The 16,577-nt window shown below is 37.3% G+C and overlaps 1 protein-coding gene across 2 annotated transcripts in view; it reads left to right on the top strand.

Annotated features, from left to right (window-relative positions):
- Positions 1 to 2,899: 2,899 nt before the first annotated feature.
- rabep1 (rabaptin, RAB GTPase binding effector protein 1) overlaps positions 2,900 to 16,577 on the top strand; it is a 31,653-nt gene continuing 17,975 nt past the window's right edge. For both annotated transcript variants that reach the window (XM_056252891.1, XM_056252892.1), the window contains exons 1-8: positions 2,900 to 3,052; positions 4,424 to 4,543; positions 5,812 to 6,015; positions 8,389 to 8,549; positions 8,680 to 8,799; positions 9,242 to 9,377; positions 13,167 to 13,345; positions 15,938 to 16,048. In XM_056252891.1, the coding sequence (XP_056108866.1) occupies positions 3,007 to 3,052; positions 4,424 to 4,543; positions 5,812 to 6,015; positions 8,389 to 8,549; positions 8,680 to 8,799; positions 9,242 to 9,377; positions 13,167 to 13,345; positions 15,938 to 16,048 (1,077 nt within the window). In that variant the 5' untranslated portion in view covers positions 2,900 to 3,006. The remainder of the gene's footprint in view (positions 3,053 to 4,423; positions 4,544 to 5,811; positions 6,016 to 8,388; positions 8,550 to 8,679; positions 8,800 to 9,241; positions 9,378 to 13,166; positions 13,346 to 15,937; positions 16,049 to 16,577) is intronic.

Below are 16,577 nucleotides of genomic sequence, written 5' to 3'. Positions count from 1 at the left end.
AACAGAGCTGGACTGGACTCCCGAGTTATTCCGTGTCCTTTCCAAAGCCGCCGAGGACCTCGGACTCGAGTGGTCTGCCCCAGAGAAGCCCACATGTAGCCGTCTGGACGAATGGTTCCTGCAGGGGCACCAGCAAAAGGCCCATTGTCAGCGAGCAGTGGCGTTCTTCCCAGAATTTCACGACGAGCTCACCAAGTAGTGGCGCGCTACTCGGCCCGCCTACGCACTTCCACATCTACCTCACTCAACACTATCAACGGCGCCGTTTAGAAAGGATACGAGAAGCTGCCCCCTCTCGAGGAACCCGTGGCTGGGCACCTCTGTCCGCCCACTGCTATTGGATGGAAATCCAAGGTAGCTCATCCGTCTAAACCCTGCCGGACCACTTCAGCCCTCGCTGCCCGGGCCTACGCGTCCTCTGGCCAAGCGGGCTCCGCCGTTCACACCATGGCAGTCCTCCAGGTGTTTCAGGCCAAACTCCTCCGGTCTATGGATGAGTCTGGACCTGACCCAGCCGCATTCTGTGACCTCCGCAGCGCTACAGACCTGGCCCTGCTGGAGAGCCACTTGTGGCTGAATCTGACAGAGATCAAGGGCGCAGACAGAATTGCCTTCCTCGACTCACCAGTCTCCACCACCGGTGTTGATGGCTTCGCCGAGCACTTCATGGCGACACAGAAGTCTTCGCAGGCAATGCGCCACTTCCTGCCCAAGCACTCCAGCTCTGCAGCATCGAGTCTCCAAAAAGCAATGCCGACTCAGCAGCCAGCCAATCCAGTGCCAGTGACGGCTCAGCCACAGCTAGCGCCTGAGCATCGACAGTGCCCTCGCGGCGGCCTCACCAGCCTAAACTTTTCCCTCCTAAGTGCCAGGAAGAGGGGAGGAGTAACTCACGCTGCGGCTGGACCACCCTCCAAAAAGTCTCGAGTGTTCCTCCCAACACCCTCTTCAGTTCTGGTTGTTGTAGTAAATGTCACAATTGCAGACAACGGGCCCATTCAAGTTCAATCACCCATGCAATTGAACGCTAGCCTGGCTCCGCCCTCCTACGTACTTCCGCTCAATTTTCATTTTCCTTCAGTAAAGTAAAAAAACATATGTACACACACACATACATTATATAAACACTTTTATGTTAGACATGATCAATCACGATTAATCGATCTGACAGTACTGAATTATTTGTGAGCTATTTATTTATGAATTTATTTTTTGTGTGAATTTATTCTTGTTGGTGGTGTTGCATTTGAGCATTCAGTGAATAGTTCATTAAATAATTTATTAAAAATTATATATATATGCTACAGAAGAATGGTTTAGCTAGAAGGTTTAGTGATTTGTTTATGAATTTATTTATGTATATATGTATTTATATATTTATTTGTTTATCTATCTATCTATCTATCTATCTATCTATCTATCTATCTATCTATCTATCTATCTATCTATCTATCTATCGTGGTATAGTGGCATTTTATGCTGTACATTCAGTATTTTTTCAGTTTGGTTGGTTGGTTGTTTTTATTGGGGCTGTGCTGCATGTGTAAAATTTCCTGGATGATTTGTGAGTTGTTATTTATGAATACATTTTTTTTAAGTGCATTTTTGTGTTATATTGGGTGTTGTATCTAAATATTCAATGAACTATTTATTCTAGTTTTTCTCAGTCGCTTTGGTGCATTTCTCAAATCAGAAATGAAATTCTCAAAACTTGTTCAACCTCCACATCGTCACTTGTGCACATCATAAAAGCAGTTTCTCATTCTTTTGAACAAGTTGCGATCGCTTTGGTACATTCATGCAATTGATTATGTACAATTGTCTGCTTCCCTACATTATCAGTTGCTAATGCCATGTTGCTCAAAATGTATTAAATAGTTATCTGTGCAATAGTCTTACCCCTCAACAAATCTAGTCATTAGTTCATCGTATGAATGCAAAATGGTTGATCTAGTTGTCATAAACTGTCAAGCATATTTTCTACACATTTCTATTAGACTTTTTGTAAATGTGCCATGAATTGATGAATTGTGCAGGTGAATCTTGACTTTCACTAATGAAGAGTAGAATGAATGTAGATCAAACAATGAGAAACCAGTTCTCTGAAATAGCTCAAAGTTGCATCTTCAATTGGCAAGCATATACAGTGCTGCATGCAAAAGCAAAGTTCAGCCTAAGGGGTCTTTCCTGTGTTTGCCTTGTATTTTCGCCTTTGTGCCCCTATTTCTTTTTCTTGTCTATATCACAATAATATTGTAATGTGTTTTTTTTTTTGTCAGACCACTAGAAAAAGTGTAACTGTGGATCCTATCCAGTCTCTTTCAATCAATAACTCATGTAAAGTAGTGTGTAAATTTGTACGTTTGAAATGAATATGGCATTCAGAAGAAGCGCAGCTTTGTACATTTCAATACTGTAACTGTCATCCAAACTGTTGCCATAGTTTACATGCAGTGCAGTGTTTTATTGACAACATGACTAAGCATTTTGACTATCTTGTTTGTGAACAATGAAACAAGGACTTTTCATTCTGATGGCACTGATATGTTCATTGACATAAATACTTACTTTTGAGAGATGAACTAAAGATTTTGAGTAGGTTACAGGCTTTTGCAGGTAATCCAATGTGTGGTGCTGTTTATACGAATTGTTTTGAGAATGCACATACTTCTTTTCAAATATTTTTGTAAGGATGATTTGAGAAATGCACCAAAGCGACTGAGAAAAACTGTAATGTATTTATTACAAATGCTACTAATATATGTAATCAATGATAAATTAGACACATATACAATACAAATAGTATAAATAAAATTGCATTTATAAAATAAATGAATGGAAATAACGCAGATGTAATGTCAAGACAGCTCCGCCCATTTGGTGTGCGCATGCGCAGTGCGTGTTATTTCTACAATGACGTTGCTCTGTCTCTATTAGCCTGTTCTGCTGGGCGCTTCTCACTTTCCGTTCAGAGAGCCGCTTTTCTAAACTCAGCCCCGGGAAACCATGGCCGAGCAGGCCTCGGGATCCACCCGGCCGCCTCAACCTGACGGTAAGCGTCTTTCTCCACAAAGAGAGGTTTATTGTGCTGATTTAGCTGTGCTCGTTGTAGGCCTGCGGCCTGTTCGTCCACGGATTAGCCAGCAACAGTCAACCGGCTGACAGATAGCCTACACCTCTATTTGCATATTTATTAAAACGTTCTCAAATTATGCTTTAATGCTTGATATGTGTCGATGCTTCTGACAGAACTCTTCTTGCACAAAACACTTGCTATGCTGATCTTTCGGTAAGTTACACAGAAAAGTGTTTATATGGTCAACATGATGATGTTGCATCCAGTGATCAGCAGATGACAGCTGGACTGACAGTGTTTATCAGGACAGAATGTGGTTTTTGTTTTTTATGTATTTGAAGTGATTTAATATCGTGTTTACAGGTTCTTGTTTGTAATGTTGATGACATTGTTTGCGTGCATTTACTTTAATATAGTGGTTTGATTGACATATTGATTTTAATCATGGATTGATGTGTATGCCACAAGCATTACCTTGCACTGACAAAAAAAAAAATGTTTTTTAGAACATGCCATTATTGGGGCATACTTCATGAAGTAGAATATGTTGCATAAGTCTACTTTATCACTTTAACAACAATATTACACATAAGTTTGTGATAAGATGGACTTATGGGAAAACATAACCATTATTTGTGCTCCATAACCTGCAGTTTCTTTTTTCAAAATATGGTGATTAGGTATATCTCAAGAGAGATTATCATCAAATTATTTTGATGCAAATCTATGCATGCACTTGTGCATTGATCCAGTTGAGCGACATTTTTTTTTTTGGTGTAGGTTAAGTTCAGATACAGATAACAACCATCTGTCATCCCTAAAGGCTTGTGGTTGCTTTGGGTGTAGTCGTCTTTTACAGTTCCAAAGACTTTGCTGCAAATATGTTTTTGTAAAATCTTGTATTTAGGCCTAATAACAGTAAAACCCAATGATAGAGAGATGTGTGACCTGTCAGGACAGACTTGCGGTTGACTGACCTGTATGTGGCTGTACTGGCTTGGACTTGACACTAGAGTCTGTACTTGTTTACTTGGATAATACACTGCTTGTCTACAATGATTTAAGGATCATCATCACTAAAGAAAGTGGTTTTGGTTGTAGGTTTCAGTTCTTTAAATGGATTTGCTTTATCCTAATCTCAGTGAGAGCTAATACTTTTATTGCTTACACTATTATATCTAGCCAAGCAAGCATGGTTGTCTCAGTCTCTCTTTTTGCCATTGAAAATGTCCCATTATCATGCAATATTTACTCATATTTTACTCTTGGCCAAAGTGCCATTCAGAGGTTGGAGGTGTAGATGCTTGTGAATGTGTGGCACCGATGGACGATGTGTTGTTTTTGCAGGAGTTCTGGAGCAAGAGCAAGAGCAGGATCGAACCGACTTCCTGAAGCTCAAACAACAGCTGGAGATGGAGTTTAACCAGAAGCGGGCCAAGTTTAAGGAACTTTATCTGTCTAAAGAAGGTAATATATTGTTTACAATAACTGCTGATAAACCAGTAAGAGACAGAAAACTGAATCTGAAAGGGTCTGAATTTCTTAACATCAGTTGCATCTTCAAATAAATGCCGCTAGAGTTTTTTTAAAACTAACTTCACTATTTATTTATTTATTTGTTATTTATTTGTGTTATTCATTTATTGTTTTATTTATTTTGATTGTTTTGGTTGTTTATTTTTGTCTTATTTACTTTTGTTTGATTTTTTAGTATTTATCTTTTTTTGTTTTGTTTATTTAATGTAGTTTTTGGCTGTATGAAGTTTACATAGGTGTCCTTGCAGAGTAACCAGAGGTGTAGTTCATCACATTAGCTATAAACATGTTCCACTAACATTTGAAGGTCTCCAATGTGTTCACTTTATCCCTTCATTTTGTAGTATATCTGTATACTAAAAGTATCTCTTGTTTAATCAATTAAACCTAACCTAACTTAATTTTGTGAAAAGTTATCTAATTCAGTGACAGTCACATACTTTGATGCATGGCTCAAGTATCCTTTTTGGAGCCACTGTAATTCCAAGAAATCTGAACACTTTCTTGGAAATCATTTTTGCCTTATGTGTGCGTTTGTAAGCGGTTTCTTAGAATCATTGTTGAACACTGTTGATATTTGAAATCAATCAACCCAAACACACCCCTCCCTTCATTGCCCCACCCCCAAAATGCACGAACATGCAATGCATGAGTAGATGTCTCTTTATCGTAGCAGAAGTGAAGAAAAATAAAGCAAAGATGATGAACGAATGACAAGGAACAACACTTTCAACTGTGTTTCTCAGAAATCGCTTACCGCACCTTTTAAAGGGAAAAAAATGTGGGTTTTACACTCGCTGACTTTTTCTCAAACCAGTTCTTACCTTTTCTATAGACATGTACAGTAACCAAATCCATTACACATTGCGCCTGGATGCACACAGAGTGAACAACTAGCAAACAGTTTAGCTGTCATAGATCATTGTTTCATGATTTCATTGTTAATCTGTTCTGGGGCAGGACGAAAGTACTAAACCAGATAAGTTTCAAACATTTCAAACAATGTTACCAGGGATCTGAACACAAGGCTCCTTTTACACCTGGTGTAAATGTGTCAGGTGATCAGATCACAAGAGGAACAGCAATAAATATAGGTCCAAACAGGGTCCAGTTAAGTTAGTTAAAGATCATATATTTAGGACACACTCGCTTTACAGAACTTTACATAAACCTTTGTGCTTGTCCTGTAAATCTCTCAGAGGAGCTGAAGAAGCAGACCGCTATACTGGAGAAGGCCCAGGCAGACGTGAGCAAGATGCAGGACCAGCTGGCCGAAGCTAAAGCGGAGATGGAGACCATTAAAGCGGTGGCCACCGTCTCTGAGAGCACGAAGCAGGAAGCCATCGACCAGGTCAAGCAGCAGTGGCAGGAGGAGGTGGCCTCACTGCAGGCTATTATGAAAGGTAATCGGATACTGATTATTTTTATGCAATAGTGTCTGATAACCGATACTCGGAACCAAGTTTTATTTATTGTGCTGCTATTTCTGCTATTTGAAACGATAACTAAATCATTTGTCACTACCCTGAAGTTGACTGAACTGCTTTGCGATACTAATATGGTTAACTTTTGCAAGCAATACATAAATAGCACAATTTTATGCCACTCAATTAAAGACTTAAAAGATGGCACCCTTTTTTCTACGTTAGTTTTACCAATGTGTTTTTTTTTCTAATTAAATGCTTTTATTCAGCAGACACATTAAATTGATCAAGAGACAGTAAAGACATGTATAATGTTACAATAGATTTCTTTTAAATATATGATGCTCTTTTAAACAGTTATTTTTGTATTTGTATACTATTGTATTTTTTATTATTATTTTGAATTGGGTTTTAGTTTTATATTTTCAGTTTTTATCTTAATTTTAATTTATTTAGTAATTTTATCATGTGAATTTATTTTATTATTTTTTAATAATATAATTTTTAATATTACTATTTTGGTTTAATTTATTTTCCTTTTCCTTTTGGTTTTAGTTCAGTTTTAGATATTTATTTCCAGTTAGTAATTTTAGTGTTTATTTCAATTAGTTGCCAAGACATTTAAAATTTGTTTTTCATTTTATTTTAATTTTTGTTTTTGGTGTTTCATCTAATATTTATATTTTATTTCAGCTTTACTTCAATTAATTTTTTTAAATAGTTTTAGTTGAAGATAAAAACCCTGCTTTTAAACCTTCTAATCAAAGAACTTTGAAAATAATGCATCACAGGTTCCAAAAAAAAAAAAAAAAAAGCAGCACAACTGTTTTGAACAGTAATAAGGATTGTTTCTCGAGCAGCAAATCAGCATATTAGAATGATTTCTGAAGGATCATGTGACTGAAGACTGGAGTAATGTTTCTGAAAATTCAGCTTTGTTCACAATATTACAGTTTTTACTGTGTTTTTGTTCAAATAAATGCAGCCTTGGTTTAGACTTCTTTCAGAAAACATTTTAAAAAATCTTACTGACCCAAACTTTTGTCCAGCAGTGTGTGTATTTGTTAAAGATATGTTTTTTAGTTATGTGCTTGTATACCTTTCTATCTCCAGTAAAATATTTAATGTAGTTAAGCACTTCGCTCATGTTGGTTGGTAGCTGACAGTATTGTCAAATTAGCCAATATACTTAAAGAGGTCATATGATGATGTTTTAAAAGTCCCTTTTTTGTTTTGTTTATTGGGTGTAATGGATCATGCTTTAATGCTCAAACACATTATTTTTTACATACTGTACATTATTACAGCTCCTCTATTCCCAGTCTGTCTGAAATGCGCTGATTACTACAAAGCCTCAGAGTGCTCTGATTGGACAGCTCACCCAGTGCATTGTGATTGCCCAAACACATGAAGTGTGTGTCTGAAATGTAACGCCCCTTGCCATAATGGTGAGCTTCAGCTTTCAAGGCTTCTAAAGCAAATATAACCACACAGTTAATAATGGTGTCGGTATTACCGCATCAGTTCGGGCCAATGACAGATTCTAAAAATACGGATGATCAGGCATGCTTTGCAAAGAATGACGTCGTGCAGAACAATTCACAGTGGGATAATTTTTTCATAACTCTCTTACCTTTCAGATATGATGTTATAAGTTTAATTTGTCATCTTCACTGTAACAAATTTAAATCCTGAGGTGACAAAAAATACAGATAAAATACATACTTTCTTGTAAAGCCGGCGTTGTACTCTCCCAGGTTCAGCTGTTTTCAGTGAAATGTGCTTTACACAAGTTAACTTTTGTGTTGAACTTCTCAGGAACAGCGTTATAAATAAATCTTAACAACTGATTCCTGTTTTCTTCTATTTTTGGACGGCCAAAGAAATGGGTTTTGCTTTTGCATCTACACAGCATCTCCGCAATTCACTGAAGCCTAATCCTCTTTCTTTGCGTTTGCCTTTGGACGGTCATAGCGGAAGTAATATCTGGACTTCGATCAAGGCATTTTAGGCAGGTCTTGATGAGTGTTCTCTGATTGAATAAATCCCTTTGTGGGAGACTGAGCTTTGTAACTTCGCAGATCGTGTTCATGCACAAACAGATCCATTACACTAAGGAAAAGGGAAATATTAAAAAGCCTCATATGACCCCTTCAATAAATGAACATTCAAGAGACGCATGATTTGTAGAGAGAGAAGTGCAGACAGAAAGCTGCAGTACCTCTGTGGGTTCAGATTCTTGTTGAATCATAAACGTCTTAAATAAACTATATTTGGACAAGGATGGATTAGCAAGATCTGCTGTGAACATCGTTTTGATGCATACATCCTTATCTTGACGTGCGTGTTCAGATGCAGAGCGGGAATTTAAGTTGCAGTTCCAGCAGAAGTTGGAGCAGGACCGCGCTCAGTGGACACAGTACCGCGATGGGATGGAGCGAGAGGTGGCTGACCTACGCCGCCGTCTTACTGAGGGACAGGAGGAGGAGAATTTAGAGAACGAGATGAAGAAGGTCTGGTTTGCTTTTTAATACGTCTACTTTATGATTTTAGTTCCTGTTTTTTAGTCTCAGAATCATGACTCAAAGCCAGTGTTTGCATTATGTTGGTCTGTTAATCAAGCTCAGGTTTGTGTCATTCTAGGCTCAGGAGGACGCAGAGAAGTTACGTTCAGTGGTGATGCCAATGGAGAGCGAGATCGCAGCTCTGAAGGCCAAACTGTCAAGCTCAGAAGATCGAGTTAAGGAACTTGAGGCTGCCAAGGTTAGACGTGCATAGAAAAGTGGAACTGAGAGCCAGACTGTTTTGTTCACATTTATTATTAGACGTGACACATTTCTTTGTAATTGCATTCCTTTAATGTGGTTATGCCATGACCTCATGAATAGGCAAATTCACACCTGGGCAAATTAATCAAGGTTGCATCTGGATTAAAGCCTTTAGTAATGATTATGACTATGTGATGGCTTCAGGAATGAGTAATAAATTAGTCGAGTCTTGTCAAAGTTAGCGGAAGTCAATGAGCCAGTGTCTGTAAAGTCGAAAGATTGTAGATCTGAAGTCTCCCAGTTTATTTTTTCCAATTTTTTTTATTTTAAGCCATATTTTTGACTATGAAATGTCAAGATTATGCTTCTGTTAATGGGTGCTTTTACTTTTCATCATGAAAAATGAAGTTTGATACATGTGCTTGGTTATTTCCCAGGTGAAGGAACTCAATCACGTCCTGGAGGCTGAGAAATCATGCCGTACAGACTTAGAGATGTATGTTGCTGTCCTCAACACCCAGAAATCTGTCCTTCAAGAGGATGCAGAGAAACTTCGGAAAGAACTCCATGAAGGTATGCGAACAAAATAATGTTTTTATACGCAAACATTTCTGAAAAGTTTTAATTCATAGAATATTGTATTTGTTTTTGTAATTCTACATTTTCTTCTTATTTTGCTTGATTGGTTGGCCATTTCATGTAGGTTGCATCGTGCTTTGTACAGTCTATATTTACATTTTGGTTTAGGTGCTATTGTGACCCCAAAGTGCACCGCCAAATATTTAGGGGCTCAATCGATTGATTTATTTACTGGTAGCACTTTATTTCACAGTCCTGTTTCACATGAACATACTATCTCCTTGTTGTAATGACATTAATTAGGTTCTTACTCTGAATCTCCCCTTAAAACTTACCGTATTTTCCGCACTATAAGGCGCACCTTCAATGAATGACATATTTTAGAACATTTTTCATATATAGGGCGCACCGGATTATAAGGCGCATGAGATACTGCAGTCAAACGTTTGACTGGGTTTGCGTTATGCATCCACTAGATGTGCTAAAGGGAATGTCAACAAAACAGTCAGATAAAGTCAAACTTTATTAAGCGTTCTGACAACTCCGTTCACTCCCATGGTAACGTTGTTCAAACGTTAAAGGAGAACTCTGGTCAATTTTAACATTGAGCTCATTTTTTTGTAAATTTGGAGTGCTGTCAGTACAGATAACAACGACAAAAACCGGTGTTGCCTACACCGTGTTATTATCCTCTTTTTAAAATTTGCACCCTGTTGACTTAAACGGGGCAAGTTTTAAACCTGCTTTTAGCCTCTTAACAACCTTAATGTGTCATTACAAGTGCACAGCCATGTGAGTGAACAGTGAACACGGTGAATCTGACTGCAGTAAATGTGAAAGATATGAATAAAAATGATGTTTATTCAGCCAGCTCACATACCCGTATTTTCTTCCTGTTTTCGGTCGAAGTCCACAGTAGGCGATTGTCGAGTGCGCGCGCGCGATCATTGGTAACTAAGCAACAGTGGAGACTCAGACTGTCAGCTGTCAGCCGATGACGGCGCTGTGTGGTGTTCTGAGAATATCAGCTCAAATGGATAGTTCATCCGAATCAGATGTTGAACACACGGAGGAGGTTTGATCACGCGCGAACTCGACAATCAACTACTGTGGACTTCGACCGAAACCAGGAAGTAAATACGGGTATGTAAGCTGGCTGAATAAAGAGATTATTCCTGCCTTCGTGAAAGCTCCGATCACAGTTGAGACTGATATATCAGTCCAGGCATCCACGATCATTCACGATCCAGATAGTGGCCTAAGTCGCCCGGCGCTGTCTCCCCGTCTTGGTGAACGTGTGTTCACCATCCATATATAAGGTGCTCCGGATTATAAGGCGCACTGTCGTTTTTTGAGAAAATTAAAGGCTTTTAAGTGCGCCTTATAGTGCGGAAAATACGGTAACTTAAGCCATGTAGTCACCTTACACTACTCTGTACTTTTGTGGCAGGTACACTGTAGGCACATACTGTAAAATAAAGTGCAACTGATTTACTTACTTGTACACAGGTATAAATTATACTTGAGATATAACAGTGGTTCTCGACTGGTTTAGCCATGGCGCCCACATTTTGCCATGGTCATTTAAGCCGTGACCCAAATTTTTAGCAATTTGAACCAAGCGAATTTATTTTTCAAAAGTGGTTGACACACACAAGAACTTCACATACACACATAAATTGTCAGAGTATCACTAACACTGATGAATAAACAGTTTAAATAAAGTTATTAAGTTGGTATAAGCCACCGCAGTCATCAAAAATATAGAAAATAAGATAAATTTTGGTTTAAGTTTACAGGAACTACAGTTATCATGGTAAATACACAAAATGAATAGACTGTTAATAAAACATGGACACTTATCCTGATGAATAGAATGAAGATCATACTAGTGTTGTCATGATACCAAAATTATGACTTCGATACGATACCAGACAGAAATACCTTGATACCGATACTGAATCTATACCACGGGAACAAAACTAAAACAGTAAAAGTAATTGAAAAATATGACAGAACTTACAATTCATTGTTTTATAAATTAATTAAACTCACTTGACCAGCATGTTCCTGTTCTGCTTTTTTGACCATTCCCTCCCTATCAATCATGCTAACATTCGCTAACCTTTCACAATTCTGAACAGGTTGGGATGACCAAAATCTTATTTCAAGATATGAGTCATTTAAATTTTTTTTTAAATGTCATTTTATAATTACAATATTGATAATTCATTTGATTTTATCTTTGTTAATAAAAATAAGCAAAAAAGAAAATTACAAACAAAATTACATACTATGAGACTAATAAAATAAAGTGCTTAATTTCTTTTTTTGAATGCTACCATTAAATAGACCTACTGTAGCTGAAAAAATAAAGTCTTCACTCTATAATTTAACAATAGACTGATTCTTAATAAATAGATTACATTTATTCAGTCAAGTTTTGGGTGATTGTCTATTTTCTTTTTCCAATTTCTTTGATTAACATTAATCACACAGAATATTATGCTGCTGGTCCGGCCCTTTAAGACCTGCACGTAGCCAATACATTGGAACACATAGTATTTATTTTTACAAATGTTTACGTTCAATAAAGACATACCCGACTGTGTTTACGTGAATACTCGCCAGGACATGCATTTTTACATAGAATTTTGACTATTCAAATCTAATAATCCGCGAAAGAGAACTGAAGTCGTAATCGCATGCTGTGTGAAAGGCGTGCGCACGCTTCTGGTCTGAGCCCTGCTATTATTTTCTATTATTTTAATTAAGCTGAAAAGCGACTAAACACTACCTTTCAAAAATGTAGTAATATTTTTGTTTAAACATAATAAATTTTTTTTTTTTACCTATTTTATTCAGCAAGCACACATTCAACTAATACATTGATCAGTAGTGTCAGTAAAGTCATTTATAATGCTACACAAGATTTCTATTTCAAATAAATGCTGTTCTTTTGAACTTCCTTTTCATCAAATATTCATGGGGGGAAATGTTATAATGGTGTCCACAAAAATATTATGCATCACAACAGTTTTTAACATTGATAATAATAAGAAATGTTTCTTGAGCAACAAATCAGCATATTAGAATGATTTCTGAAGGATCATGTGACTGACTGAAGACTTCTGAAAAGTCAGCTTTGCCACCAAAGGAAGAATTTACATTTTAAAATATATTACAATAGAAAACAGTTATTATAAATTGGAATGATATTTCACACAATTACTGTTTTTGTCATAACATAAATTCATACTGTCCCCAAATTTGTAATTATTGGTACTATCTATATAGCACTATCTTGTATGCGCCAATGCAAGGTCACAAAACCTGTTTTTTAGAGTTAAACTTTTTAACATGACACGCTGTCTTTAAAATTCATCAGTCTAAAAAAATGAAGTAAAATAAAATTCATCATTCATGGTGTTATTTGCTCGGAAAATGGGGATATGAAACATTCGCGAGAACGAATGCATCCTGTGTGTATGCTCTTCTACATGCCAATAAACTTTTGCACACTTTCTTTGTTGACTTGTATGGTATTCAACTTCTGTTTATCACAGTTTGAAATGTCATTTATACACTGTAAGGATAGATGCATGAGTTTGTGCAGATGGTGTTTTATTTTGATCAGATGTCACTCGTACAGGCGTGACATTTTTTTTGTTTGCAATACGCAGTTATAATGGAAGCAAAATGCTTGTACTTACAGGTCAGAGGGCTTTATATATTTAGTACCAAGTCAGTTAATTTCAGCTGATTAAATTTGGTTTCTTTCAGTGGTTCACCTGCTGGAGTTGGAGCGGCAGCAGCACAATCAGCTGAAACACACTTGGCAGCGTGCCAACGATCAGTTCCTGGAGTCACAGCGGCTTCTGATGCAAGACATGCAGCGCATTGAGAGCGTGCTGTCCTCCGAGCAGCTGCGGCAGGTGGAGGAGATGAAGAAGAGGGACCAGGTACCTTTTTTTTTTAATGAACTGGATGCATTAGTTAAATCAGTTATTAAAAACACAGACTCTAAGCAATTCTCAAGTGAAGTATAAAAGCATGCATGAAGAATTTTTCTCGACTCACTAAAACCTAAAATGCTACACAAAGCAACAGTTCTGACAACCAGAACATATTTGATGTTTAACTGGGATTGTAGATATTCATAGTAGGCAGAACTACTCAGCAGAAATGAACAACAATTTTTATTAAAAGGATAAATTAAGATTGTCACCATTTACTCATTTAGATCTTTTTTTTTTTTTTTAGAAGATTTTTTGAAAGTGTTGGTTTTTTTTCCGCCCTGTACATTGAAAATCAATGGTGGCCATGGTATTTTTGGACACCAGTTACTGTACGTTCACACCGCCGCCGACTTGAGCTTCCAAAGCGGCCGGAAGTCATTCATTTTCAATGGAAGCTGGGTTTTCTCAGCTGCAAGGAGCGTCAAATCCATTGGCGTCGCGTTTTGGGGCGTTTTGAGCGTTTTGAGCGTCAATCAGAAAGTTGAAAGAAGCTCAACTTTATGGTAATGAGCTGTGATGCGGTTCAGCGTCAAGCAGTGGCAAAACGCCAGCAACCAATCGAAATATAGACGTCCTTCGTGCTGGCTGATTCCGGAGAAACATACAATGTAAACTTTAGTTCCTACCAAAACATTAGTTCCGAGAAAATGGAAGAGAAGCTAATAATCGCCGTTGCTGGGTTTCCTATCATTTATGACATGACGTTGTTTGCTTATAGGGACCGCATGAGCGCAACTTTTATTTGAAATATTTACGAACGCTCGTTTTAAAGCGGGAATGCAATTCATTTGCTCACGGTGACACCGATTTGACCGCAAATAATAATAATAATAGCTAACTATTCTTTTTTCCCCGGCCAAATGTGACCAAAACGGTTATAAACATGCTGTCATTATAAAAGGTTTCTTCAATGTATTGCTAGTTTTTTTTCTGTTTATTACATTTTATGTTGTGACACTTCTATTCTCCCTGCAACGTCAGAGCGTTCAAAGCGTCCAAAGCGTCAACAAGCTTCCCCGTACTTTTTGACAAGCGTCCTTGACAGGGCGGCCAGAGCTTCTTTGACGCTCAAGTCGGCGGCGGTGTGAACATACAGTTAGGGCTGCACGATTCTTGCTAAAATGTGAATCACGATTTTTCTCCATGGGAATTGAGATCACGATTCCCTTACACTATTCTCATTTTTTCAACCAAAATCTATTGCACTCAAGTACAAAAAAACAACAACAAAAAAACACGGCATTCAGTATAATAAAGTGCAGGAGCAACTAGAGCTGCATGATTCTGGCTAAAATGAGAATCATGATTTTTTTTTTTTTGCTTGGAATAAAGATCACGATTCTCTTACGATTCTGAACAGCTTTATTATTTTAAAAATCTACAAACCCTGAACATTAGGTTACCAAACAAGATAGAAACAAAATAAGATATAATACTATTTGATTTAGTAAAATTTAAACAAATGCAGTAAACAAAAAGAATGTAATATTTAAAAAATAAAAAATGACAATTAAACATGGACAACATTCAAAGGTATTATGCCAGGCTAGACCTATTAAAGATGCTTAGCAAGAAACGCTAGCCTATCAACATTTGTGGGTATGGTGTTGCGTTGAATAGCGTTGCTTTTATAGACGTTTGTTTCATCTGGCCGCTGGTACTTTGTGATTTAGCAGTTTTGTGTTTAACCATCTCATACTGTAGTTTAAGATAAGTTTTTAATTGAGATAAGTTTTATAATAACTTTGCTTTTCATTTGTTGCTTAAAGCTCACTTGAAGTTTTTCGATAGCTACTACATTAAAAACTACTAGCCTAACTGATAAAGTTCACTCATTTAAAACAAGCGAACAGTCATTAAATAAATAAGAACAAATACATAAATTACAAGCAGAGATAAATACTAAATAACAAAGTTTACAAAGTCTAACAGTAGGCTAGTATTCAGGTACAGAAATTATTAATTAAGCCTGGTAGCCTACATGTAAAATAACACTGTTCACTGTATAAATTAAATATAGTTTCATCTTTGTTAAAGCTGTATTTTGTTTGTTTTATTAATATCAATGACACAGAAAACAGTATATAATATTAAGTGTGCTGTCACTTTAAGACTGACTGCACGAACTGACAAACATCCGTTTCTTTCTTAACTGTTCACATATGACATAAACGAGAGAATACTTGTCGAGATGGTCATTTAGATGGGTATTTTGACAATTTTGTGTTTATGTGTCTGGCTAGGAAACACGAAAGAGGAATCAATTCTGTATTCGAGCGCTGTCTGACACGCGCCTCTCTCTCTCTGCGCGCTTCGAGTGTGTGTGGCTGGGGGCTGTGCGCACAGATAACGCGAGTCCCGGTTTTCGGCTCTTCTTCCGCGATTAAAATTGTTTGAATGTGTAAATTGGCAAGACAATAGCCTACATGTCCAAATTATAAACTTTTTAAATCTATGACTATGATGGTTATATGTTGCATCTGGATAGTTCAGTGTTATTCTGACATTTATGCCAACATTTATTCATTTTACCAGGAGGAGGATGAGAAAGAGCGATTGAGTCAGGCTAAAGAGGCAAGTGAGGATGATGGGACGGAGCATGCAGACGCAGTGGAGGACTCTCTGCTCGGACTCTCTATAGAAGAGGTATCCATGTCACTTCTGTAAAACCTCACTAAAGCTAGAACTAAAAGTGCCTTTAATTCATTTAAAGGTAACACTTTAGTTACTGTAATTATGTAAGGGACAACTGTACCACTCTGATTACAGTTATTGCTAAAATACTGTTTGTGTATATATATATATATATGGTATGATTTCACTTTCCTGCTGGGACACGCCCCCTCAGCTGGACTGAGTGGCAAAACATCCTACATCATGACTGGCTTTCAAGCTTACTGAAGACTAATAAACAGTGATCAAATAAGAACAAAGAAACTAATGACAAGCATATAGGAAAACAAACTATAATAGAGCAAATGAAATAGACCTACCTGAAAAACTTAAAGGACTAGAAATAAGAAATACTATTATACACTCACCTAAAGGATTATTAGGAACACCATACTAATACTGTGTTTGACCCCCTTTCGCCTTCAGAACTGCCTTAATTCTATGTGGCATTGATTCAACAAGGTGCTGAAAGCATTCTTTAGAAATGTTGGCCCATAATGAT

This window comes from Rhinichthys klamathensis, unplaced genomic scaffold (genome assembly GCF_029890125.1).
Source record: "Rhinichthys klamathensis goyatoka isolate OS25496 unplaced genomic scaffold, OSU_Roscu_1.1 h1tg000099l_1, whole genome shotgun sequence".
Classification (NCBI taxonomy): domain Eukaryota; kingdom Metazoa; phylum Chordata; class Actinopteri; order Cypriniformes; family Leuciscidae; genus Rhinichthys; species Rhinichthys klamathensis.
This window is presented reverse-complemented; position numbering and strand designations above follow the sequence as displayed.